Below are 26,711 nucleotides of genomic sequence, written 5' to 3'. Positions count from 1 at the left end.
ATGACAGCAGTACGATCTGCCCCGTCTCTCTCTTGTAACAAGAAAAAAAAAAACAAAAAAAATTAATACTTCTGCTTTGTCGTCATACCGCCTAGTATCGCTGTATAATTACAACTCGACACGCATCTGATATATGAAAAAAGAAAAAGTAGAATTAATGAAACACGCTGTAGTACGTTATTATTATTTTTTTTTTTTTTTTTTTTTTTTTTTTTCGTTTGTTTGTTTGTCTGTTTAAGTCACACAATTGAACCGAGCGATCGCGCTCGTTCGCGTATTTTAAGATCTCTCTGCCCTTAAGTTACGCTGGCCGCAGCCTTAGTCTTAAGTAACGATTTCAAAATGTTTACAACTAGTACCACCCCTTGTTTCTCTCTGTACTTTTCGTATCGTGTCGTACCGTTTACGGTGCTCGACCGCGTCGTCCTCGTTTCTCGCGACGAACGGTCTCGAACCTCGACGTTGACCACCGCGAACGACTCTACCGTTTGCTTGTAAAAATTGAATCCAAACGGGGAAAGAAAAAATAGATAAAACGGTCATCGAACCTTTTCGATCGCCAAATGGATGCGTCGAGCCGATCGTACTCGTTCTCTTCCGGATTACGTTGCGAACGCGACAAGTGCGCGAAAGACAGCGCGTCGGTCGATCGCGCGTCGTTAATTAACGTCGCGTTCCCTCCACGGGGTTACAAGACACTCCATCTTGGTATTTAATCGTGCGATCGACGACGTTGAAACGCTGCCAATCGCGAATATGAAATCGGGCGATATTAAAGCGCTGTTTCGCGGGTTTCGATCGCCGCTGGTGCTCGATCGATCGAGGCGATTAAGTACACTGCCGAGACCGACGCGATCGAGAACGCTCGCACGGCGTGTCAACGAAAGAAAAGACGCGCGTGCGCGATTCTCCGCGACGTTGGAACGCGAAGATCGTGTAAAATTCCTCCGATCGACGATCGCGCGAAACGAATCGCCGGAATCTAGAATGGGGAAAAAGAGAAACGAATAATTGGCGAATTTGTCGCGCGTCGATCGTCGAAACGCCGACGAAAAAGACCTCTCGAAGGTACGCCGACGAACTCTTATCGCTAAGTATACTAAGTGAAGGCACAAATTCGGGGAGAGAATCCGTCGCGACGCTCGACCGGACATCCGGACGCCTCCTCGCCGTTCTCGCGATCCGCGCCGCGGCAAAGAACTCGTCCCGCAGCTCGGTGTAGTCCTGGCTCGTTTGAAATTCCAACCTCGGACGGGCGTCGAGATCCAGCTCGAACGATTTCCCCTCTCCTTCCCTCCCGTTAATTTCCCTACGACTCCTCGTCCCCGGGCGCGTCCCTCTCTCCAGGTTGTAGTCACGTTTGCCTACGTCGAGCGCGAACCGCGTAATTCTTCTGGCGCGAGATTTGCAGATTTGCTCGAGCTCGAACTCGAAGAAGGTTCGCGCGCGCGGATCGGTAATTGGTAAAAAAAGAGAGAGCGTTCGTATCGGGTGAAAGGTTGCTGGATCTTTCGCGGGTGTTTGTCGATCGAACGGAAGACGAGGCACCCTCGCGATACGTCCTCTGCCGAATCTATCGACCGAAGACGATTCCCGCGTCGTGCGGAATCTTCCGTCTACGATTACCTCGCGTCGTAACCGTCGTACGAAAGAGACTCTGAGAGAAGAGGAGAGAAATTCGTTGGAGGGTAAAGGTCGAGAGACAAACGACGCGCACGGGGCACGGAGAGGTGCGTCCATTGCTCCGAGGGTTTGTAGAAAAGGAGCGTGTTTTCTCGCTGGCGACGAGCGAATCGTTGCGCAATGGGATCGAGAAAGGGGAGGGTAACGATCCCACGTGTTGCCGACAAGATTTGCGGTCTTCGACGCCCGACGCGATGCGGTGGCGATGGTGATGATGGTGGACGAACGCGACGGTTTCGACTACGAACGAGAACGAAGACGAACCGGAGGAGGGGACGAACGTCGCGAGGAGAACCGCCACACTCCGTCCCGCTCGACCCGTGGAAACGAAAATTTCGAGAGCCAGGGGACGGTGTGGCGAAATTTCCCCGTGAAAATCGGCCAGAGTCCCTTCGAGCGTATTCGTTTCTCTCGATGAGTCGCGCCGCGCGCGTTCTCGTCGTCCGGTCGAGGTCTCGGTGAATCGGCCGGGTTCCCTCGTCCCGCGCGGTTCGAGAGCGTCCCGGCGCCGCGGGGACGCGCGTCGACGCGCTCCCTGTCCACGTTCTACTCCATCGCGGCTTCCTGGAGAGCGTGCAGATGAGAGTACAGCCCGTCGGCCGCTATCAGATCGTCGTGAGTACCCATCTCCGCGACGGTTCCCTTCTCCAGCACGCAGATCACGTCGGCGTTCCTTATGGTGGCCAGACGATGCGCTATGGTGATGCACGTTCTGCCCTCCATGGCCTTGTCCAGGGCCGCTTGCACGACCTGCGCGGACAAACAAACACGGACGGTTAACTATCGTCCTTCGTCCAAACGGGGAGAGGAAACTTTTGGAATGAATGTAACAGTGATTCTAAGAGTGGTAGATGTCGATAGCGAATGGTCGATGTCAGTTTTAAGGACTGTCTCCGTATTGAAGCGGAAGAGTCTACGCTTTGGCTATTTTTCTTTTTGGTTTTCTTTTTCTAGTCAGTTCCAAGTCGAGAGTCACGAAGACCACACCACACTGTCGTCGTTTACAAGACATATCACTGTACACTTGTTTCTTCGGACTTTGTATTCTCATATGTATTATAGAAAAACTATACTACCGGATACGCGAGATCTCTGCATATCGTAATAAACTACGTATTATAATCCGAACTTTACAATAGAAACTTCTCCGCGAAACGATACCGCTAACGATGGGCAGGGGACCAAAAACGATCGGAGAAGGTTGCGCCCTCTCCGACCCCCTTTTTTCGACTAGGAGTCCAAGCAGGACGCGCTCACCCGTGCAGGTAGCGCTCGAAATTGAAATTCGATCGCAGAATGTAATCGAATTCGTCCGACTCGTCTCGCGGAGCGGAATAAACAAGGTCGAGAGATATCGAGCACTTATCGAGCATCGCGTACCAACGGTCCAATCGGTCGTGTAGTAGGTCAGTTCGCGATTAAGAATCACCGGAGCGCAAAAGTGGCTGCAATTTGGAAACAAGGTCAAACGGAGAACGCGTTTTCGACTTTCGTAACGTCGGTTTACACAACACCTCGTACCTTACGAAGTTTACAAACGCGAACGTTACCGAACTCTTGAGTACAAAGTTGGTTACGATTCCCAGGCACACGTGCACTCGGGACAATGTCAAAGATCCGGAGGACTGTTCGACGAGTCGTCTGATCGCGACCTTGACACCGCCTCGAGGGCATGGAAACGCGTTTAAGTAGAAACTGAGTAAAATCGGCGACGATCGTTGGAAAGCAAACGCGTCCATTGTTCGCTCGAGCGGGTTCGACAAAGAGGGCAACGCGCCGTATCGTAAGCAACCACGGAGCGCAATAATTGCCGTGAAATTCGTTCGGTCGGTTCCCCGTCCCACGCCGGAACAACGACGATTCGATACTCGGGGAGGCCGAGTATTTCCGATTGCCACCGTGGATAATGCAATTGCGCGGTCTCGTCGATTTTGAGAGACCGTCGCGACAGGAATAATCGATCGCCGCGGATCGTGTCCGGGACGTTCCCTCGAAACGTAACGTATTTCGGCGAACGCGTTGCTGCGCGAAAAACAAAGAAACGAGTTCGGACACACGGTGGTACCGTATCGCGCGAACCTCTTAATTGCGAGCAAATTTTAAACGAACGACCGAAACGAGCGTAATTCCACGTAACGCGATGCATTATCGCGACCGAAGCAGGATCTTGATCCGGTCGGGTAAACATATGAATTTTAATTTTCAGATATTACCATATAAAGTGCGTTCTCCATTGCGTAATACGCTACGAGTAGGGGGAGGGTGGACCGTGTCGCGATATCTTTTTTCGTCGGCTCGGGTTCGCGCTTTTTTGCTCGTGTTTTCCATTAAAATCCATCAGCATCCATTAATATTCATCAACGGACCGCACTCGTAACACTACCGTCGGTTTACACTGCCGACCGTCGTTGTTATTCGCGACAGGGACTCCCGATATTCGTCGTACCCGACGATCAAATATTTCGTCGTGTCCTCCTCGCGGGCCATCTTTCGAAAAATGTTGCCAGACGTTCGACGATCGCGGGAACAAAGTGTGCGAACCGAACGAAACTCGTCGAAAAAAACAAAAACGATTTATCGAATGTGCGTATGTCCCTTTGTTCGTCGTTGTGAACGCTTAGGGTGAACGCAAAGTCGACCGAGTACGATCGTGGAAAGATTAGCTCCGAAGATACCGAATGTATCTCGCGAATGGTCCCGCGCCAGGTTCTCCGAGTTACTCGAGCGATCGGAACGACGTACGCTTGCGCCATAAATTAGAGGTAAATCTCTGGCCAAAAGCGGGAAGAGCCCGGCCAAGGGACAGTAATCCGTGACGCGTCTCGTGGGACGAGTTCGCGAGTCGTTCGAACCGGAAAGGAACTGTGCTCGATCGGACCGCAGAGGATTGCCACGAGGCGACGGTTCGATCCGCGTTTTCAGGGACCATTAACTCGATCGACCGTTCGAACTCTCGCGAGGACGATAACGAGCCACGGTCCTGCTTTGGATTTTCAATCGGATCCAATCTCGCTTCGTCGATCGGCGTTAAGCCACCGATGCTGTCTCGCCGCTTCGAGGAACCGTCTCGACTCGCGCGGATCGTCGATCGATCCTCGATTCGACGCAACGGTCACGCGGTAACCTCGAACGCGTATCGCTCGTTCATTCTCCGTCCCGAACCGAGATATTTTCGTTCGCGACGGTCACTTCCCGTCGAAACGAGCCGCGAAGAACCCTCGAACCGACGAGATCGCGTGAATTATGAAACGACGCGTAAACGACGAAGGGTCGTTCGACGCGTTAGCTGCTACGAGACGCTCGACGAGGTGTAACAGGTGCTTCGTTATTTCCTTAATGCCGGCACTAGGTGCCGTACAGGGCTTACCTTCTCGCTTTGAGTGTCAAGGGCGGACGTAGCTTCGTCCAGGAGCAAGATGCGTGGATTCCTGACCAAAGCTCGGGCAATCGCTATTCGTTGCTTCTGTCCTCCGGAGAGCTGCGTGCCCTTCGATCCTAACCTAGTATCGTACCCCTGTAACCAGAACGAACTCGGCGTACGGTCTCCGGAGCGGGAAAAAAATGTTGCGATGGAAAAACGCGAGAAAAAAAAAAACAAAACGAACCGCCGGTACTCACTAGTGGTAGAGAGCTGACGAAGCTGTGGATGTTCGACTTCTTTGCGGCTTCTATGATCTCGTCCATCGGCACGTGACGGAAGTTGTCGCCGTACGCGATATTCTCAGCGATCGTCCTGTCGAAGAGGACAGGCTCTTGGCCGACCACACCGAGCTGACAACGGAGGTTGCGCAAAGAAACCGAGGAGATGTCGCGACGGTCCAACGTCACGGTCCCGGAGATGGGATCGTACAATCGTTGGAGTAGCTGAATGCAGGTGGATTTACCGCATCCGCTTTGGCCCACCAACGCGACCATTTGTCCAGGCTTCACTATTAGATTCAAACCTTGCAGAATCGGCATCTCCTGCCGCGTCGGGTAGTGGAACTCCACTTTCGAAAATTGAATCAAGCCGTCCGCTTTCTGAAATCATCGTAGTTTACGGTCTCGATTCGTTCAACGTCTAACGCAAGGTCGGAGCTCGGAGCATTTGGACGGAACGACCGGTCCCGAGAACCAAAAATTGCCGATCGGAGCAAGATCGGACCGGATCGGAGAGATTCCGTGTTGAAATATTATCGTTTCGCGACTCGACGATTCGTCGCGTCGTTCGTGGACCGAGCTAGGAAACAAAGTGGATTTTTGGTACTCCTCGATGAAATTCACCGACCTCTGTCGCGATACGCGCTAACGAGGAAATCGTTGATCGAACAAACGACATATATGCGTACATATATACGTATAAATATATTCGGCGCGTAAAGCGCGATGCACTACGTGCATCGAGCGTTTGCGCGGCGAATTGGGAACGTCGTTCACTCGTATCGCTTCATTAAACGCTTTGGAATTCTGGAGGGATCGTGTAGTCCTGATCAAACACAGCTTCCGGGTTTTGAGCGTAATTAACGCGCGTTGCCCGAGGCTTTGCTGTCAGAACGTCATAAATTCGATAGTTTGCTAAATAGTCGTTACGTAACGTTGCGGGGGCCACGTGATTTCCGGGAAGTTCGATAACCCTGGCGTTACCGTGCTCGTTAATTCGAAACGCGTCGCGCGAAGAATGCGATCAACGAGCGAAATATCGTTGAAAAGGTTTCAACGGCTACTCGAGATCTCGAATCGCCTCGTTTGTTTCCCGAATCGCGCGATCGTAATTCGTAACCGATAACGCGGAGCAAGATCGCGCGCGACAACGAAAGACGTTATCGGTACTCGGGCGATCCGTGTCGTCTCGTGCTCGATTGGTTCCCTCACCCAATCCAGATCTTTGTCTTCCGAGTCCGGTGGCGACGAGATCTCCGGGACCCTGTCCAGAAGCTGGAATATTCTTCCGGCGGAAATCTTGGCCGTGTTGAAGTTCGGGGCGAACGCGAGCGCCTGTCCCAGCATCCATGAACCGAAGATCAGAGCCTCGGACACCTTGATCACGTTCTGATAGCTCAAGCCCTCGGTGGCCACCAGGGATCCACCGTAATAGAGACTCAACGCGTAGCCGAAGAACGGGGTGGTCTGACCGCACGAGAACACCAATCCTCGGAGTCTGTTTCGGATTCTGGTCGCCTTCGCTACGTGTTCCAGTTCGACGCAGTAACGTTTCAAGAACGCCTCCTCTTTGCCCAGACTGGCCACCGTCCGTATGTTCGAGATCGCCTCGATCGCGATCCTGGTCGCCGCCTCCATCTTCTTCTTCTCTTGCAAACCTTGACCGCTCATCACCCTCGCTTCGAAGAACACCGCGCCGAGCACCAACGGTATCGAGACCACCGAGACCAGGGTCATCTTCCAAGTGTAGTACATGGACAATCCGATACCGAGTACCAGGGTCGAGGACGCTTGAAGAACCGCCCCGACCCGCGTACCCGTGGCACCTTGAACCGCTCCAGCGTCCGAGGAGAGCCGGGCGCACAACGCGCCCACGCTGTTCGTGTCCTCGTCGTACCAGCCCATCTCCTGCTTCAACATCGCGGCGAACGTCATGCTTCGGATCCTCGTCGTCATACGGACACCGGCCAAACCGAACATGTACATCTGGAGGAAGGTGCCCAGCCCGGTGACCACACCGACGATCAGGAACAGAATCGAGAAGTTTACCGTCTCGTGACGCACCTCGTCCTCGTCTTGGAGACCCAACACGTAGTAGACCTCCCCGAACAGGACCGCGAAAGCTGGGAACGACGCGCCCACCACCGCCGCCGCCAAACACCCTGAAACGCGACCATTCGTTTCGTTGTTGAATCCGATCGGGCACCGAGAGCTACGAGCAACGCTCGACGACTCGATAGCTCGATTCTCCTCGTCGATTATTACGACGAGCGAGACTCGACGCGAACGGTACACGGTTTTGTTCGAACGTCGTCTCGGTCGTCAACGAGCGTACGAATACTCGAGAATCGAGTGCGCGGATAAACGATTCAATTGCTCCGTTACGACGCTGTGCTAACCGATCAAATTGAAAGGCCATTCCGGCTTGTTGAGTCCGAATATCCTCATCATCGGTGCGTCGTACGCCTTCTCGTGCTCCTCCAGTTGATTCATCGAGCTCTCCGACGCGCCCGCCAGGGATAAACGATGAGAGTGCATCGACAGCGTGGAGAATTGTCGCTTCAACGGTGGCTTCTGTTTCGGTATGGCCGCCGTCACCGTCTTCGCGGCCGACGCTGTTGCTTTCGCTGGTGAAACAAACAAGAACTCGCCTTCAAAATCGTACTCCGCGAAGCGAATCGCTCGTATTCCTCGGAAACGAGACAGAGAGAACGAACGATAGATAAAAACGAATGGATTCTTAGCAACCGTTGTGCTCCGAACGAAACAACGGTGGTTGTTCGTTACGCTCGACTCGTAGATCTTACCCGGCAGCGAACGAATCGAAATTTTCCTCGATTTAAATGATAAACGAAAATAAGCGGAATACCCGACCGCGAGGCGTAAAAAGTGTCGTTACTGTCGTTCCGCGAAAAAGGGAGCGCGCACAAAGGGAACGGATGGAAAAAGCACAACGGCAATTACCTCTGGCGGTGGCACTAGCGTCGGCGGAAACCAGTCCGTAATAGTGGTTCCCGAGGGCGAGCAGCTCTTCGTGGGTACCCTGCTCGACTACCTGTCCCTCCTTTATAAACACTATCCGGTCGGCGTTGGTAATCGTGGAGAGTCGGTGAGTGACGACGACGGTCGTTCTGCCCTTCGAGGCTGCGTCCAGGGCTCTCTGAACCGTAGCCTCGCTGTGCAGGTCCAAAGCCGAGGTAGCCTCGTCGAGAAGAAGTATCGCCGGTCGTCTGACCAAAGCTCGCGCGATAGCGATCCTCTGTTTCTGTCCACCGGACAGCTGAGATCCTCTCTCTCCTACTGGACTGTCGTAACCCTGAAACAGAACTTCTCGCGATAACTTCTTGCCTCGTCGATGCTCACTGGACGAAACGCGATCCGAACCGTTCCACTCGAACCGTTCCAAAAGTCAAAGAAACGAAAGCATCGACGAAGGTGACTCTTCGTCGCGAATTATCCAACGTTCGCGTACCGGGAGAACGAAACGACCGATCAAAGACGAAATCCGATCGGAATTTCCGTGAAAATGACCGTACGAGACTCCTCTCTGGCTCGCGGTCGCATTTGTTGATAATTATCGGGCAGAACGGCGGCCGCGCCATTTGCTCGTTCGATTGCCACGCACGGAAGAGGCCATCGAGGTCGCTGCGGTTTGAAATAACGATTATTTAATTAACGATGGGACGACGCGCCTCGTCTACGGTGCACACGCACTTGGTTCGGATTTAATGAATTTACGGCGGAGAACACTTTGCCCGTGACGTCGGTGTAACACCGTTTAAGGTGGGTGTTCCGGTCCGAACGCGAAACGATCGGGACATTTTTGAAATTTACAAATCCGAAAATCGTTCGAGATACAACCATCGGTTCGAAAACTTGCAGAGTTGGGAATTGTTATTTTTTTTTTTTTTTTTTCGTGGAACGAAACGGTTGGAAATATATAAATCGCGAGCTGGTCCGACCATCGAAAGAATAAAGCACGATTTTTATTCGTTGTCGATGCTTTTCACGATCGAGAGTAAACTCGAAAAAAAAAAACAAATTCTGGACCGAATCTCCCCATTTCCCTTCGGGTACCAGGTCGTTCGAGCGTCTACGATATTTTCCGCCGGTTTATCGTTCGGCGCGTTGTCATCCGACCGACTGTCCGTCTAATTTGAATAATAATTAATAGATTCGGGGCGTTCGGTCGACGGGGCGATAATCGTTGGTCGTTGTTCGATCAGCGAGCACGGGCAACGATTGCCAGTGTCCGGATAAAATTTCACGAGTACCGATGCTCGTGCGAACGCCTCTCCTCGTCGCCAGCGTTCCGTGAACCGAACCGTTTCCCCGCCCGTTCTCCATAAACTGGACACTGTCTGGTCCACTTGTTTCCGCGGGTGGTTGCGACCCTAAACGCGTCGCGAGATACAACGGAGCGTGTGCTGCCGGGGCCCGATGAAACCATCGCGAGTATCGAACTCGTCTACCGATAATTCGGTAACAAACGCCCGATCGTTGACGCGCCCGTAATCGGGAGGATACCGCTATTTGCTCGCTGCGCGCGGTTCAACGGGGGTGTTTTATCGCCTGTTTGCGAGCATGTTCCGCGGATCGGCGGTCACACCTGAGACTATTGTTAACACGTTGCCAGCGACCGGTCTCTCGTATACGGTGCTCGTCCGAGCGAACCGATCCGATCTTCGCCAAGATGGAACTATCAGCGGACAAATCGAGATTCGGTCGCGTCGCGACGACCTCGATCGAAGGGATGCTGGAAAAGTTTCTCGCGGAAAAAGAAATCGATTTTTCCCCCAGTCCCGAGAAATCTACGATACTGTTTCGACGATATTCGCCGAACTCGATCGTTCTTTTCTCGGGAGGAACCGATCGCGTTCGAAGAGCTCTTTCTCGATTTTCGATCCAAAGCGCGAATCGACGGTCGAGCAACCGCAATACCGGTGCTACCGTGCCGAACCATCGACGTAACAAACACCGATGATCGCACGACGGTGGAAGAAGAGATCGAAATTAAAATTCAAAGGGAATTCACGGTCCACGGGTACGATTTTAATTAGACGAGTCCTCGCGACGGATGGCCAGGTTTCTGGGATCCATCGACACGGAAAAAGAAACGCGGACGGAGCAGGGGAACCGGGAAAAAAAACTTTGGTCGCGCGTACCGTCCAGCGCGGGTATCCTCGTCTCTGAAAAGTGAGCGAATCGATCGAGGCGCGCGTTCGCTCGCGGACGAAAAAGGGTGGAAAGTAAAATTCCGCTCGCAGCTGGCAAACGGGAACAGAATGGTAGAGAAGGTTCGGGCACTCACCTCGGGCAGCTTGCTGATGAAGTCGTGAGCGTTCGCCTCCTTCGCGGCTTTGATCATCTCCTCCTCGGTAATGCTGTCATTTCCGTAACGGATATTCTCTCGTATCGTTGTGTCAAAGAGCACCGGCTCCTGCCCGACCACACCTATGTGCGAGCGAAGCCATTGAACGTTCAGCTTCGATATGTCCACCCCGTCCAGTAGAACCTGTACCGCGAAACAGGACGAAGAGAATCGTCGGTGACGTTCGCTCGATACCAGGTACGCGGCGAGGAATTTCCACCGTTCCCGTACGGACTGTTCCGAAAGGACTCGATCCTCGACTTTTTTCCGAACATCGTTCGACGAGCGGATCGACGAGCGGATCGACGAGCGGATCGACGAGAGACGCGCGCGAACGTTTCTCGGACGCGAGATCGAACTACGGAGCTCCCGATTCTTCGAACGGCCGCGCTGATTTTCCGAAACGCGTTTTTAACGAGCGTTTACCGCTCCTGGCCAAAGCGTTCCCGATCGACGCGCGATTACGACCGACCGAAAGAGTCAACGAGCAACCAACGCGCGCTCAAAGTGTCGCGAAAGTATCGAGAAAATCCGAGTGCATCGTCGAACGAACGAGCCACGGGGAGGAAGTCTTTTTATCGGAACCGGTGCAGCTGCAACGATGTGGAAAATGTAAATGCGAGGCGCAAGGGCTCGCGGAGCTGTCCGAAATCGGTACGCCGAATATACGACGTAATATTTTCGAAGCGGGAAAACTGCGACGGATGCAGAACGCGAGAATCGTAAAACTTTTACTACCGAGGAAACTCCGGAGGCACTGAATTCCCGCGAGAAACGCTTCAAACTTGTTCCGTAAAATTCGCATAACCGCTGCGAGTACAGATGTAATAATGGAATATTCACGGCGGGGATATTGTTAACCCTGGAACGCGATAAATAATTTCACGGTTTACGGTGGGAGCGCTCGGTCTCTCCCTCGCTCGGTCGCTCGTTGTAATTTAACGCGTAGGAAAAACTGAAGCTGCCGGGACCGAGTTTCGTTTCGCGCTGGGCGGCTCGTAAAAGTTCCTCGTTGGTCAGGATTGCGAGTGTCTCGCGAGACGAGCGCGGGACAAACGATCGTTCGAGCGCGAAGGAAACGGGCGCGATTATTTTCCGAACGACAAGCTCGCTAGCTCGCTCGCTCGCTTCGAGCCACGGCCGCGCGTGCACCGGCTGCTCGTTCGACCTGGCCGTAATTTTCGACGGGAACGAAAACGTCGCGCCGGATACTCGCGACTCGGTTATTAACCCACCTCGTTGCGCAATCTCGCTGCGAGAAGATATCGCGAGTGTTCCCGTGTTTCGATAAATTACACTCGTCATGGTAAACAAACAAACGAGATAACTCGAAACGGTGAACTCGAGGCGGCCGATTCACGCGCGGCCTCTTCACGGTGACGAGAATCACTTCGATCCGATCGACCTTCCTAACCGCTGAAACGAACGACCCTCCGAGCCCGGGTGCAACCTTTCGATCCGACGAAAGGTAACAAGACGCGAGCGCCTTCTTAACGAGAGAGACCCGAGCGTTTTGAATTTCAACACCGACTCGACGCGTAACCCTGGCTGCGTGAATTACGCGTTTGAAAAAAAAAGTTCCGAGCACCTCGACCAGCTCCGTGCCGTTTTTCTCCTCCGGTGTTCTTTTCCTTGTTTCTTTCCGCGCGCACCTTTTCGTTAACGAACAACGAGAGCCCTCCGCGTTTCACCGGGCGTCTATTTTACTCGTTCCTTTTACTCACGTGTCCTTTGAGAGGATCATAGAGACGTTGAATGAGCTGCAGACAAGTGGACTTCCCGCAACCGGATCCACCGACGAGGGCGACCGTTTCACCGTGATTGATCTTCAGATTTAAACCTTGGAGCACCTTCACGTCCTTTCGCGCGGGATATTGGAAGAACACGTTCGTGAACTCGATGTCCCCGTTGACGGATGGAAGCCTCTGGCCCTCCTTGCTCAGGCTGTCGATCGCCGGCGTGCGATCGAGCACCTGAAAAATCGCGGCGGCCGAACCCCGCGCGACCGCGAACGCCTCGAGATGCGGCGACGTCAAACCCATGTTCTGAGCACCGGCGAGCACCCCGAAGAACACGATCACCAGCACGGCCGGCGTGTACTCCTTCAACTCCTTCGGTCGGTCCTCCAGGATCAACTGGACCCCGTACCTGAACCCCCGGAAACAAATTCACCGAGTTAGCACCGTACAGCCAAGATTTATCGCCGAGAGCATCGAAAAGGGGACGCCTACGACCAATCTCCCTCTCGAACCGGCCTCTTCGAGATTTCCGCGAATCGAGCGAAAACTTGGAAAACAATTTACAACGGATCGAATCGCGTCTCTCGCGTTTACGATTCTCGAAACCAGCCGTTCTCCTCCGACGCGCGTTTACCCTCCTTGGAGGCATTTGCTCGAAAAATATAGCTGCAACTATCGCGGGACGAGCCATCCTCGAGAAGGGTTCTCGGTAAATATTATCGAAAGGCGTAGAAGGTCAGAGAGAGCCCCTACCAGAATGCCACAGCGTAGCTGATGTATATGATGAACCACATGACCCCTCCGCCGACTCCGGACCACATGCCGCGCCTTATCCCGGTCTTTTCCGCGGGCACGAGTTTCTCCGCGTATCTGAGGACTTCCTTGTGCTCGCCGTTGAACGCGATCACGGTCCTGATGGCGCCCAAGACCTCCTCGGCGACGCTTCCGGCCTGACCGTAAGCCGACAATTCCTGTGCCGTTAGGGAGCTCTGCACCTTGGCCACCACCGCGGTGGCTATCACGATAATCGGCGCGCAACTCAGCACCACCAGGGTCAATTTCCAACCGTAAACGAACGATATGATGATGGAGGAAATGAAGGACACCATTAGATACGTGAAAACCCCGAGCTTCTCCCCGATACCGTCCTTCATCTTGTCCAGATCCCTGCGAAACGCAAAAGAAGAACACGCCGCGTTCAGCCAGCGATCATCGACTCGTCTCGTTCCTCTTCCTCGATTTCGCGACACTCGGTGGCGTCCACGTACACACCGACGTCCCCTCTACACACGCACGCGAGTCGATCGACGCAATTAGCTCCGTTCGTGTAACTTCCCGCTGGTTCTATCGAAAGTTGTCGTCGACGAAAATAACACGGTCCGTGGGCAGCACTTCAGCGAATTAATTAAAGTTTGCGTTATCTCCCGCGGCAAAGAGGTCACCTTGAAATCGTCCGACGTTCTCCGAATAGACGCCAGAACGTGCATTTGCAATAAAAGCGATCCGTATCCGTGAAAAATACGGGCGTCGAGAGGTGGTCGCGACGCGGATTACCGTGCAACGCGATTCCCGGAGGTGACGTCCAAAAATGCGCGTGTAAATAAATTCCAGAGTTCCGAACAAATACAATAAGCCCGCTAAAATTATCCGGCGCGTCGCGTCGCGTCGCGCCGCACCGCGCCGCGCAACGCCCCGTCGTTTTCTCTCGTCCCGAGAAACTATTTCACCTTATCGCGCGGATGAAAAGAAACTTCGACATCGGTCGATTCGCGTAACGCGTTTCTCGCGTGGATTCGATATCGAGGAAACACGCGCGTACGGTTTACACGGATTCTCGCGCCGCGCGAGAAGAAAAAAAAAAAAGAAAAAAAAAGAAAAAAAACGTAACCTGGTGCGCCACGTGGCCCCGTATCGACTTTTATCGAACTTCCGTGAAATTGTAGCGTACGTCGCGCAACCGGCGCTCACGGTCTCGGGAGTCCCGTGTAATCGACTTAATCCCAAAGCTAATATTGTCCCGGGTATCGCCGAACGAACGACCGAGCCCGAGCAACAATTTTCGTGATTTATGAAATCACGGACTGGTTTCTCCCGGCGATACCCGCGAATCTAGCAACCGCGACGTTTTAATTCCCACGTGTAGCGGACGGGCGTTAGGTTCATTAAAACGTTACCGTGATCTCGCTCGAGGCGCTGCTAAGATTTACGCAATCGTCATTATAAATGAACGCGAACCGCTCGGGACCGAGCCAAAACATTTCTAATGCCAGACGATCCTCTAAGTAGACTGATGCACATATTTCGGTCTTCTATTTTCGACCATCCTTATTGTCACCGCGACGATCCGAGATTACGTGAATCACCTTTGAACGTTCGTTCCGGGCCGGAAGCACGGCGAACCTTCGACGACGGTTCACCAAACGGTGAAACGCGTCTCGAGGAACATTTCCCGAGCTTCCGCCTCGTGGATCTCGCGGATCTCGCGGATCTCGAGGATCTCGCGGCTAAATATCCACGGTTGTACGGTCACGTTATACCCGTCTCGAAACTTTCGGTTTCGCAATTGCGATCGGCCGCGCTTGTGCAACGCATACATTGTAGCAAAGATACCTCTCCGAATAAACGCGTTGCGCAAGCGAGACGGGATCGTCTTCTCTCGCCGCGTCTTAATTAGCCCGTTATGAACTCAACCTCTCGACTTTTCGATAATTACGCCGAGTCGACGCGAACCGCGAGCAGAGACACTGTATCGGGCTGGGATTTCGAGTTTCGCGAGCAGCCACCTGTTGACGAGCGGATCTCGTTTCCTGAACTTTGCCCGCCCGCTTCTCGAGTCGCCGCCGCGTCTACATTCGTCGACTTCGCGATCGAAGCTGCGACGTATACCGAGCTGGTGAGCTCGGTGAGAAAATACGGCCGGTCGGGTACGTTTCGCGAGTCTCGGGGACGGTCAGCTTCCTCTCGAGACCCTCCAAGACCGCGCGCGGCTTCTTCGAGCCGCTCGCGACGATACCGGTGAGAAAGTTGCCGTTTCTTCGGTAACGAACCCTGAAATTCGTTCCAAGACCGAACGACCGGTACCGCGTGTCTTTCGAAAAAGGATTCTCTCCACCCGAGTCGTTTCCGAAAGCGCGTTCATCTCGGTATACTCACTCGGTGATCCTACTGGCAAAGTTGGTCGACGTGTTGATGTCGTACCAAGTCATGTCCTGTCTGAGCACGGCGCGCAGAAACATTTGGCGCACCCGGACGATCTGTCTGGAGGCCGCGATGTTTAGGAAATCGACCGTGAACACGGCGAAGAAGAATTGAAAACAGGAGAGCGCCGCGGAGGACACCCCGAAGGCTACCGAGTCGTCGTAGAGCGCGTCCATTCTTTCGTCGTGGCTGGCCTCGGGTCCTCTGGAACGTGAACACGATCGTGAATGACCTCGACGGTCCCATCGATTCGAGAATGCGACCGATTGCGAAACATCGGGCCGCTACACCGGAGAAAACCAGACGGAACTATATTTCGGCCGAGTGATCTATTTTCTCGTAGCGTCGCGTCTCCTCTGCGTGGAAACGTCCCCGCGTGTCGTGGGTTCTAAAAATACGAAATTCAGTGGGCGTGTCCGCGTACGCCAAGACTTACAAGACTTTCCCTCCTCCGAACCACTCCAGTATGAGGGTCGGTGTGCTCGTCTGATTCTTCAAGTTGCGATCCACCAGCAGGGTGGTGAACTCGCCGTACTGGATCGTCGAGATGGGGATGCAGAGGCCCGTCAGTGTTCCCATGACCAGGCCGGCGACGATCAGCATCAGCTCCCCGCATGTCGCGAATCGAAACTGCGAACACACCGAACGTGTCCCGTCACGGTTTAACGAACTCTCGAATCCCGCGTTTCGACCGAAATTCAAACTTTCGACCGTGGAGGGCTCGCGGGACACGAGCGGGGTACAGGGGTTTAATTAATCGCGCTCGAGCATCGACGTTGCGTTAATTATCCGAACGATGGACCACGGACCGGGAGATATCGCGTAACTCGGTAATTTGTCGCGAGCTGCTCGAAAATTTCAGAAACAGATTCGCGGCGCCGGACCGAGCCGGGCAAAAGTTACGCTTTCACGAGAGATTTAACCACGGGGTGGGTTAATGCCGACTTAACCGAAGGGTGTTGGACGGGAGAAGCGATCAACGAACCCCCCGATCCGAGGACTGCTCTCCGAACGAAAACAAGCCCGATCGATCGATAGGGGACCACGCGGTCTCGTTAAGTTCGTCAAAGACAAACGAGTCTCGGTGCCCGAAAGTTGCTCGTGCATAAATTTCCAAAGCCGTTACGGAAAAGTGGGTAACGGTGTTTCGGAGGTGAAAAAATATTCCAACCGTGGGAACCGGATCGAACGTTTCGCGCGAAATGTTATCGTTCGTCTCGCGATGAACCTGTGCGTAACCGAGAGACAGGAATTTACCAACAACGCGATGGACTTGGAAGAAGAGGCTCGTAAACGTACAAAACGACGATTCGAAGAACGTTCCATGGGAGACGGTCGTTCGATACTTCGAACCGGTATCGAACGATCGTCTCGGTCACCGTTCTCCTTCGACGTAGGTAGCAACGAACGAACTCGTACTTATCGATAACTTACGAGTTTGAAGTAAGGCACTGGTGGCAACGATGGCTCCGACGGGGCCGGCTTGTCGTCCTCCTTCGTTTGCGGTGGCACGAACTCACTGTGGACAAAAGATCGTCGATTTTTAATCAACCTTCTCCCCTGCGAACGTTCACGCCCGGTGTATTTCTCGAACTTCGATTTCGAACACAGAAAAACGATCTTATATCGGTCGAAGAGCACTTCCGGATACGGAGGAACGACGGTGTACCAAAATTGTTCGAACGAACGCACTGCGCGTGTCTACGCGCGTATACACGCGTGGTAAGAATTTCCTTCGTGATTCGACGCGATCGGTAAACCCCGGAAGCGCTCTCGCGGAAACGTATACTTGCTACAATTAAGAAACTTTTAACGATAAAATTATACGATTGTTCCGGTCCCTAGGACTGAGGAGTCTCTTAACAATTCCCAGAATTTCTCTACAACAATCCTGATTCCGTGTTCGCTCTTGTCTCCTATACTTTTATACGACAAGATTTTCATCTGTAAGAATCTTTTATTCGTACATCGGTTTGCCATTCTCTTGTAGCATATACTCAGTTTCCTCTTTATCCTTCTCCGCGTCTTGGAGCGTGTCTGAAATGAAATATAGAAGGTACCGTACACAGAACATCCTGCAACAATATTTACGCGCGCATCGGGAGAGAAAGACCTTAAAGATTACTTTTCGTCCCCCTTTTATCGCCCGACGGAGCGGAACTCGTCGCGACGATGCCACCGTGCCGCGCGAGACCTCCTCGTCGTCGCGACGTTCCTTTCGAACGTTTCTCGTCTTCCCGCCGCCGTAACTGGATTATTAAAATCGTGTTTCGGAAAGCACGCGAACGATATCAGTCGCGTAATTAATTCCGGGAATTAACGACGTCCACGATCGTTTGTTCAACGCGAGGCGCGGTACAACGTTCCGCGGGTAAACACCGATAACGATCGTTCGTTTTCGCCTACGGCCCGTGAATCGTTTACGAAACACTCGCGGGAGGATTTTTAAACGCGAAATTAACGGAATCGTACAGCTTCGGGACGCGTGATCGTTTACTCTCGAGGCGGAGAAAAATCGTCTCCTCGCGGAAATTATTCTCGACGGGGTCTCGAGGGTGGTCGATGAAACCGGAGCGCGATCGCGCAAGAAACGGGGTGGCTCGAGAATCGAGGACACGGAAAACGATGCGCTCTCGTTCGATTAAAACCGAGTGACGAACGATCCGCGAGCTCGCGTCTCGAAACGAGCGCAAATCGTCGCTAAAATCGATGGCCCGTCTCGCCGCGAACGTCCGACGAATGTTTCGAAATCGAGTTCCAAAGGTCCGGGAAGTCTCGAGGAAGAGTGGATCGGCGCGATAATAAAATTTCTAACGAAGAGGCGACCGTTGCCGCGCAAACGAACGAACCGAGTTCTCCGGTTGACGCGAAACGGAGCAACCGAGGAGATACGAAGGGTCGGTGGATGGACTTTGCCGGGGAGTCGGCCGAGATCTTCCCGTAGGAGGACCATTAGCAACGTAATTGCTGTTCGGAACTCCCGCGACGAATCTACGATCGGCATTTTACACGGGGAATACGAAACTGCCAGCTGCACCGGTAACGCGAGCGAATTCGTCCCCAAGTTCGTGAAACGCGTTCGGAAAGTTTCGCCGGTCGCGAGACGGATGCAAAATTTTCTCTTTAATCCCATCTATGGAAAGTTTAAACGGGCCGAAAAATTTCGATCGATCGAAAACAATCTCACCGAACGTCGGTACGCGTCGACGAACGACCGTCGGGAATAAAATCGAAGGGAATCGTTCGTTCGATCGGTCTTTTATCCGGCGAGCTGCTCCGTCTCGAGTCGTTGAACAAACCGTTCCGAAGAAAATTTCCGATTCGTTCTCGTACGAATCACTGGTTACGCGTTTCCGTAACGCCGCGCCACGGTCGCAAACGTAACACGGTCCCTTCTACGCTGTCGCGGCACTCCCGCGAACCGTACTTCAAACGAAGTTCGTTCAATCGCGTTACCTTAATTGGATCCTTTGTGACGCGATACCGGCTATAATTTCTAGGATGCACCGTAATTGACCGATCCTTTTCCACGGTACGCCCCGACGACGAACGATGCGCAAGTTCTGCGGAAAATCGCGAGAAATGCGATTACCGATCGGCGAACGCGGGCGCTGTTTGCGAACGTGTTGCGCGACAAACGATCGAACGAGAACCCCGAAAACGAACGATTCGATGATCCAGCACCGGCGGCGAAGCGTAACCGATGTTATCGCGCGAGTCGACGCTTTCCGCGTCGATTCGGGAAATCTCGATCATCGTCGGCTCGCTATCGATCACGGTTGATCGAACGTTTCTACGGCGAAACGCGAGTACCCGCGTTAAAAGGGGAAAAAGTTGCAATTTTTCAACTCATCGATCACGAAGCATTGTAACCATCGATCAGCAATGGGATAAGCCAACGCTCGCGCTCGCGCGCCCACACTTTCACGGGCCAACTTCTCTGAAAACTTTGGCCAGACAATGTTCTCGATGATTCTACATCCCGAGCTTGTGAAACGGTTCAACGGAAGATCGAACTATGCGCGTACGAGTAGGAAAACTCGATCGAATCGAACACAGAACAGGAAGAGATGCAACGTAACGATGGATCTGGATACTTACACTTCAAGAATATTTTTTCCTGGTGGTGAGAATTTGTTTTGCGGGGTTCCATTTCCATACCCTGCGCCTTCTCGCGCGGGTTTGCGGTCCACTGATAAATTCGCCGTGTCATCGCGCATTCTTAATTAACAACTCTGCAATCAGAATAAACAGGAATGGTTGCTGTAGTTCCTTGAAATATCGTTTCGTCGAACGAGATTTTTAAGTTTCGTACGGTCGTTCCGCGATAACGTTCATAGTACTTTTCCCCCGTTACTCGCATCGACCGTGAAACGCAAAGATTCGTAGCGAACGCTCGCGGAAAAAAAATAGCAAGCGCAGCTATGTCGGGGCGAACGATCGGTTTTCGAGCTGGTCAAACGGGTACGTATAATCCGTGGAACGTCACCGGTGAAAACCGTTGGCGTTCAGCGTCTCGAGCTCTCGATGAAGCATCGACGCTACGAGGAGAGCGGGCGTCGCGTAAACGCGGAAAAACCGGCCGCCAGCCTTGCACGACCACCGATAAATTAAGCCAGCCTGACGTTTCGATTGCTGCCCGGTCTATATTCGTTGCGGTCAATATTTGCCCGTTTGATCCACGATGACGGCGTTCGATTCGGTACCGGGCGTCCGTTTCGTTTGTTCGGACCGTGGAAGCCTCGTTCCCGCAAACTGCAATTAGCAACGATAATCCGGAGACAACAAACTATATCTGCGGAGCTCGTTGGCTACTGCATCGTACGTTTAGCGCGCAGGATACACGATCTAAGCAACGAATAGAAACTGCGCTAATCCGCGAACCTTTAACGCAAAAGTAATCCTCGACCGTGTCAAAGGAGACGCAAAGCTGCGTATCGCCCTCGTTCGATTCGAGGGAAATCGGTTATCGTAAATGTTTCGATATTCCTCCCGAAGCCACGTTTTATCGAGAAAGTTGGTCGTTATCGAATTTGGGAACGGCCGGTAGCGCAAAGTCGAGAGAAAAGTTTGGAAACACGGTCGACCGAAACGATTTGTATTCGGTCGAAATGTATCGAGCGGCAAAGTCGGTGTCGATCGAAAAAACAGGAAGACGGGAAATATTCCATCGCCGGTGGATAATGCACGGAACGAACCCCGCGCACCGCGTGTCGTTCCATTAGAGAAACGATCGGAACGTACGCGGGACAATCGCGTGCAAAATGGACAGGGAATGTACTTTAATTTAATCGTAGTTTTTATCGTCGTTTTTCGAGAGTGGGCGGATATACGCGTTGATCGTTCCTCTGGTTAGAACGGGAACAAAAGGAGGATCGTTGATGAAATCACCGTTTCCCGAACGCGAACCAGCGCGCGAGAAAAGCGACGCGCGGGGTGAAAAATATGCGCGGCCCGCCAAGCGGAAGCAATTTTTGGAAGTTGAAACTACGAGCGCGGATTGAACGCGCCACTGGAATTCTGATCGTTCTACGGCGCAAAAACCCGCGCGACGATCAAACTTTGGATTCGCCGCGGTCGGAATTTTCATCGCGCCGATTAAATTCCATGTTTTCGTCGTTCCCGGTCTCTTCTTACCGTCCTCGCCGCCGGCCCGCGAAAACTGCCATGGAAATTTATATTACGCGCAACGACGACCAACGTCCCTGACGTCCCGAGATCCCGCGCTCTCCGCCGCGGTGCCTCTTTGCATTTTAGTTGGCGCCGTAATTGCCGAACGAACGGAATAATGAGAACGGCAAAGGGATATAACGTCCTCGCTCCGCTACAAACCGACTTAGCGAACCATTATTCTTTAACTCGACGCGAGAGATCGCGTCTTCTTTGACTTCTTTCTCCGCGGGGAGAGAAACCCTTTTAATCGTCGAAAAAGAAAGAGGGAGCACAATTTTCTCGTTACTCGTCCTTGGAGTTGAATTACTTTCAGACGCAGTACTTCCGTACCAAAGACGCGACACTGTACAGAGAATATAATTATGCGATTCCCGTACAATCCGTCACGCATACCAACCAGGCTATTCCCGTCCTTTTAGATCGACGATAGAGAAGCCTCGGAATTCCTAATGAAGACCGAAAGCACTCTAAACGAGACTCCGTCGAGTAAACGAGAGAAAGCCAATAAAAAAGCTCCCACCCTTTTTCCACCGTAGCCCCGTATCTTTCATTACTTTTGCGCTTTGATCAGGCGTTCCTTTGTTACGGCGTTCCCGTCTTTCATCGACGAACGAGGGACCGACGAACGTTACCGCGCCTTAAGTAACTATAGTACAACCAACCACGCCACACGCGTTTGCGAATGTCTCGACTTTTTCTTTCCTTCCCCGCCCCCCCCCCCTCCTCTCTTCTTTTTATTTTTCTTTTATTATTTTCTCCCTCGACAGGGTCCCGATCCTCCCTCGAAACGAGAGTCCTCGACGGAGGCGACTCCGCGCGGGAAAAATTTCGCCTCCTCTCGTACCGAGCGTGAAAATACGCGCTTCGAAATTTCGTTTCGCCGACGTGGCTCGTTCGCGTCTCGCTCCTCTCCGAGAGTATAATCGAGAAACGATACGCGAGAGAGCGCAACGCGATATTTCACCGACGATTTCACACATTGGAAATCCCTGGGGATCGTACGAAGCTACGAGAAAAAGTTGTATCCGGAAACAGAAGCTGGTTCTTCGTTAACGCGAGTTCGTCCCACTCCGAGTTGAAATCGAGACGCGAGGAAAGCAACGACGACGAGGACGAGGACGAGGACGAGGACGAGGACGAGGACGGCGTCGCGCAGTCAATTTGAAATTGTCTTAGCGCGCGAGCGAACTCTGTGATTCCATTTGTCTCCTTTCCAATAACTCGGCGACCTCTCTGCTTCGATTCCAGCCGGGTAACACGGACGATCCAATTTTTCCTTCGTTGCCCTCCCGACGAGCAGTTTATAAAATTTCCCGTTCGTTACGGTCGATGCAACGATAAATTGTCTCCGAAGTTGCAGCCTCGGCCTCTCGTGCCGAGGACACACCCGACGACCGTCCTCTCTCTCTCTCTTCTCCCCTTGCTCTTTTCCGCAGCTCGTAAATCATCGACGAGATCGGGAAACCGGAAGTCGGCCGGAAGGAGCTACCGACTAGATACCGAGCCGCATTTGCACCGCTTTGTCGTCTTCTCGTCCTGCAATCGCTCGCCGTGCATCTACCGCGCGTGGACGATCTTTTCGAATCTCGAACGATCGAGAACTATTCCGAGTCACGGTCGTTTCGATGGACCATCGAGGGCGTATCGTTTAGAATACGTCGAGGAACGCGACGAATTTCGGGAAACGCATCCACGAGCGAGCTTCTAAATTGGCTCCAGTTTCCATTTCCAAAAGATCCGTTTAACTGGAACCGTTGTTCCGATTTCGTCGAACGTTCGATCGGTTTCTCGAGTTCGGCAGCACCGGTGTCCCGAAGGATTTCCATTCTATTCGTTCGTTCGATCGTACGCGGCACGAAAAATATTCGGTTCGAGTTTCGTCGGAAAATCGACGAAACGATAGCCGCGAAACGTGGGACGCGAAGTCGAAAAATGACACGTTTTCTTTCCGAACGGTCCGTGTTTATCGACTTTTTCGAATTCAATGATCGATCCCAACTCGTCACGGTCGATACAATAAAATTCCAACCGTTTCCACACCGGATCACCGTGGGAAGCGGGCAAACAGTGCGGCCAGAGTACGTACGCCCGCGCTGCACGCATACGCGGAATTTAATTCGCTGACCATATTTGCTCGCGCGCCACGTCGATAATTTTGTTTTAAATAATTTACAATGTATCTCGTTGCTGGTGAAAAGAAAAAAAAATTCGATTCGATTCGTTGGAAAAAGTACTCGGTACCGTGACGACAAACGCACACCGTGGCATCCGAGTATCGTATTCGTTGCACCCGCAACTGCATCCGAATTGCAACGGGACTCGCGAGAGACGAGAGAAAAATCCACGACGGTTTCGTCGATCTTGTCCTCCTCGGGGTAGCGCGATCGTTTCAAGGAGGTGCTTCGCCCTTTTTTCTTTTTCTTTTTTTTTTCAAAATTCGGTCGACACAGTCGCGGGGAAATTTCGATCCGGAGAATCCGGTCGTCGCGATAATCCATTCGCGCGGATCTCCGTGTTCCGCCCCCGGCGGCCGGTCCTTTTCTCGCGGGTAACTTCGTCAGGAGCGCGCGTTCCGGCGCTGAAAAATCGCGCCTAATGGGAAAAATTGCTAAAGTTACACGGAAAGTTCCGTCGCGACTTTCGTCGTCGTTCGCCGCACCACCTTTCGCAATCGCAAAACTCCATTAAGCTCGAAAACTAATTTCCAACGGAGTTCTCGGGCGCGAGCGTCGCATAATCCTTTTGCGGTCCTCGGCGACCCGCATAAATTTCGATCCCGTCTGGACTACGGGGAGAGAAAGAGGGGAGGAGGGGAGGTCCGTAACCTCGAACGCTTCCGTGGATCCTTGAAAATATCGATCAACGTTTCCCCGAATAATCCGTGCCCGGAGGTTTTCGAGGGAATTTCGTTAACGGGAGAGGAACGAACTGTTTTACGAGGGAAATTCAACGACTCCGCGGACCGCGTCAACTTCGTTACACCGTTCCCGAATGCTTTTAAAAGCTCCTACCGATCCGTGTAACGCGTTTTGGAATAATTGTTGGAATAAACGTACAACGAGTTACCCCGGGAACGTAAATCCTGTCGCGTCGGACGAGGCGTGCGTCTGACGGTAGACGATCCGATTCTACTCGGTCCTTTGTGCGTTCCAGCGTAGAACGATAACGCGGCGCTTTGCCGCGCTCGGTTCGTACGGTTTACGAGCCGGTTCGCCCGCCCGGCTTCGAAAATCCCATCGAGCGCGAGTCCGCGATTCGTTCCGTCCCCGACTCGGACGAAATTTCCACAGAGCTACCGAATCGAACCGCGACAAAAGGAACAATTTTCGTTCACGCGTGCGTTTACGCTCGACGTATAATCGATCGGGCAACGAACAACGGGAACGGTGCGGGACCCCCCTACGAAACGATGGAATTTATTACGAGCTACTTTCGCGAATACTAACAACGAACGATGGTTCCCCCCTCGCGTCTTGTCGGCCGTCGAGTTATAATTAAAGAGATTCCACGGGTGGGGCGCGCGGCCACTTTGTGCCCTCTGAGGTTCGTTCGGCTCGACAAATTAATTTCCATTGTACTCTCGAATGGCCGGCGAGCACAATTCTCGCGGCGAGTATACACACACTCGTCCGCGTTTCACGATCCGCCACGGGCTGACGTCCCGCGGTAACGTTGCTTGAAAACCTCCCGAGATCGGGGCCGAATTTTCGTTCCGCTCGAACCAACTCGCGAAACGAACAATCGAACGAAAGTTTCGGCCGGGAGGAAAGCTTCCCGTCGGTACGATTTCGGTCTCGCTCGAGGAGAAACAACGTTTCGAACGGAGTCGTCTCGAAGCGAGAACTCGATCGACTCGAAACGAAGACCGAGAATATCGCGGGGACGGTTCAACGCGTAGCGGAGGACCAAAGCTCGATTTTATCGGGCGAATCGTTCGGTCGGCGCGGGGTTGTGTTTGTTTTCGTAGATCCGAGACGCGCGATGCTTATCGCGGCCCGAATTAGCCGGCCGTTATCGGCGTAAAGTTTATTCAAAGTATACGCCGCGGCGATTATTAACCAAGTTCGATCGCGCACACGATGACCTTCTCGTTTCGCGATCCGATGTCCCGCGATCGAATCAACGAATTCGGGTGGTCGCGCGTCGAGCTAATTTTAGACGTTCTAGAAATCGAGTACCGAGATAGATACGGTTCTCGTCTCTCCGGCCTCCTGATTTACGACGCCCGAGACTGTTTAATGACCGTTATCCGTTTACGAGCTTCCTCGTTATTAAACGCTTTCGGTGTAAGTCCCCCGCCCGAGCGAACCCGCCGATTTCGCGACGCCGCTCGAGGAGACATCGAAGCGAGAGAAGCAACCGCGATTAACGTCCGAGCAACGGTCCGCGATAAGAAAAATCGACCGTAAGCGTCGCTTCATTCACAGTTCGGGGAGCTGATTTATCGCGACGACGATTTCGCGAAACGAATCCGACCGAGTGGAACGAATCGTTAATTCGCTTCTGGGAACGGTACCATCCCGCTCGCTCGCGCGTTCTCCTCCCGAGAAACTTTCGTCCAGAAATAACCGTTCTCGGAATATTTCCCCGCGTCTTCGAAGACTGCTCTCGATTTTCCACTGTTTACGGTAAATTTGCCAGTTTCCGGACCGCTCGGTGCAACCGTATCGAACGCTAACGCGACTTTAGCGAACACGGGGACGTCCGTCTCGACGATTCGAGACGAAAGGGCCGAGAAAGGACCCACCGTTCCGGAGTTACGACGTCGCATCGATGGCCGACCGCTGCGTAGATCGAGCTCTTTGGCAATCCCCGCCGATCTCTCGCTCCGTGAAATTTACGACCGTCGAGTTTTACCATTCGTAAACATTTGTTCCGAGTATCGCGAGAGACGGCGGTTCTCCTTGCGCGATACTTTAAACGAGCAAGGTGAAACTCTACGGAAAAACAATGTCTATATATTTCTACGACCAAACTGGACTAAATTCTACGGTCTAATGTCTCTATTGAACTCTTCACACGGCTCCTCACTCTATAACTGTCTGGGAAAGGGTCTCTCGCAACGAGCGTCTTCCCGATACTGATTCACTCGGTTCCCTTGCAGCCAGAATCCTCGCATTCATTCTAAGAATCCATTCCCACGCGCACTTCACTCGCAAACCGATACTCGGAATCTAAACATTCGCTCGATCCTGTCTGGCCCGGCCCAAACACTCGTCATTCACGCTCGGCCGTACGATCCACGGCGCAGAAATATCTCCTCGTAGCTACACCGATACGCGAAACGTCTGCGACCGTTTCCAAGCGATGATCTTGGCACCGGAAGGTGGCTAATTTCGGACAAATCTTTCCACTCTCGTTTGGCGAGCGTTATCGGGCTACCGGGAGACGAAGCGACGCGGGAGAGG

General features: G+C 52.8%; 1 protein-coding gene across 10 annotated transcripts in view; it reads right to left on the bottom strand.

Moving 5' to 3' along the window:
• Positions 1–163: 163 nt before the first annotated feature.
• Positions 164–26,711, bottom strand: part of Mdr49 (Multi drug resistance 49) — a 49,769-nt gene continuing 23,221 nt past the window's right edge. For 3 of the 10 annotated variants that reach the window (XM_076320085.1, XM_076320084.1, XM_076320086.1), the window contains 14 exons: positions 19,732–19,865; positions 17,598–17,667; positions 17,065–17,149; positions 16,067–16,260; positions 15,586–15,834; positions 13,186–13,599; positions 12,418–12,841; positions 10,634–10,837; positions 8,287–8,638; positions 7,722–7,949; positions 6,535–7,484; positions 5,302–5,703; positions 5,051–5,197; positions 164–2,433 (listed from right to left, as the gene is read on the bottom strand). In XM_076320085.1, the coding sequence (XP_076176200.1) occupies positions 2,230–2,433; positions 5,051–5,197; positions 5,302–5,703; positions 6,535–7,484; positions 7,722–7,949; positions 8,287–8,638; positions 10,634–10,837; positions 12,418–12,841; positions 13,186–13,599; positions 15,586–15,834; positions 16,067–16,260; positions 17,065–17,149; positions 17,598–17,667; positions 19,732–19,843 (4,035 nt within the window). In that variant the 5' untranslated portion in view covers positions 19,844–19,865 and the 3' untranslated portion in view covers positions 164–2,229. Of the gene's footprint in view, positions 2,434–5,050; positions 5,198–5,301; positions 5,704–6,534; positions 7,485–7,721; positions 7,950–8,286; positions 8,639–10,633; positions 10,838–12,417; positions 12,842–13,185; positions 13,600–15,585; positions 15,835–16,066; positions 16,261–17,064; positions 17,150–17,597; positions 17,668–19,731; positions 19,866–26,050; positions 26,248–26,334; positions 26,360–26,711 lie in introns of those variants that run through there. The other 7 variants (XM_076320090.1, XM_076320089.1, XM_076320091.1 and 4 more) reach the window with 5 other exon arrangements.

Source organism: Ptiloglossa arizonensis, chromosome 9, assembly GCF_051014685.1.
Source record: "Ptiloglossa arizonensis isolate GNS036 chromosome 9, iyPtiAriz1_principal, whole genome shotgun sequence".
Taxonomy (NCBI): Eukaryota; Metazoa; Arthropoda; class Insecta; order Hymenoptera; family Colletidae; genus Ptiloglossa; species Ptiloglossa arizonensis.
This window is presented reverse-complemented; position numbering and strand designations above follow the sequence as displayed.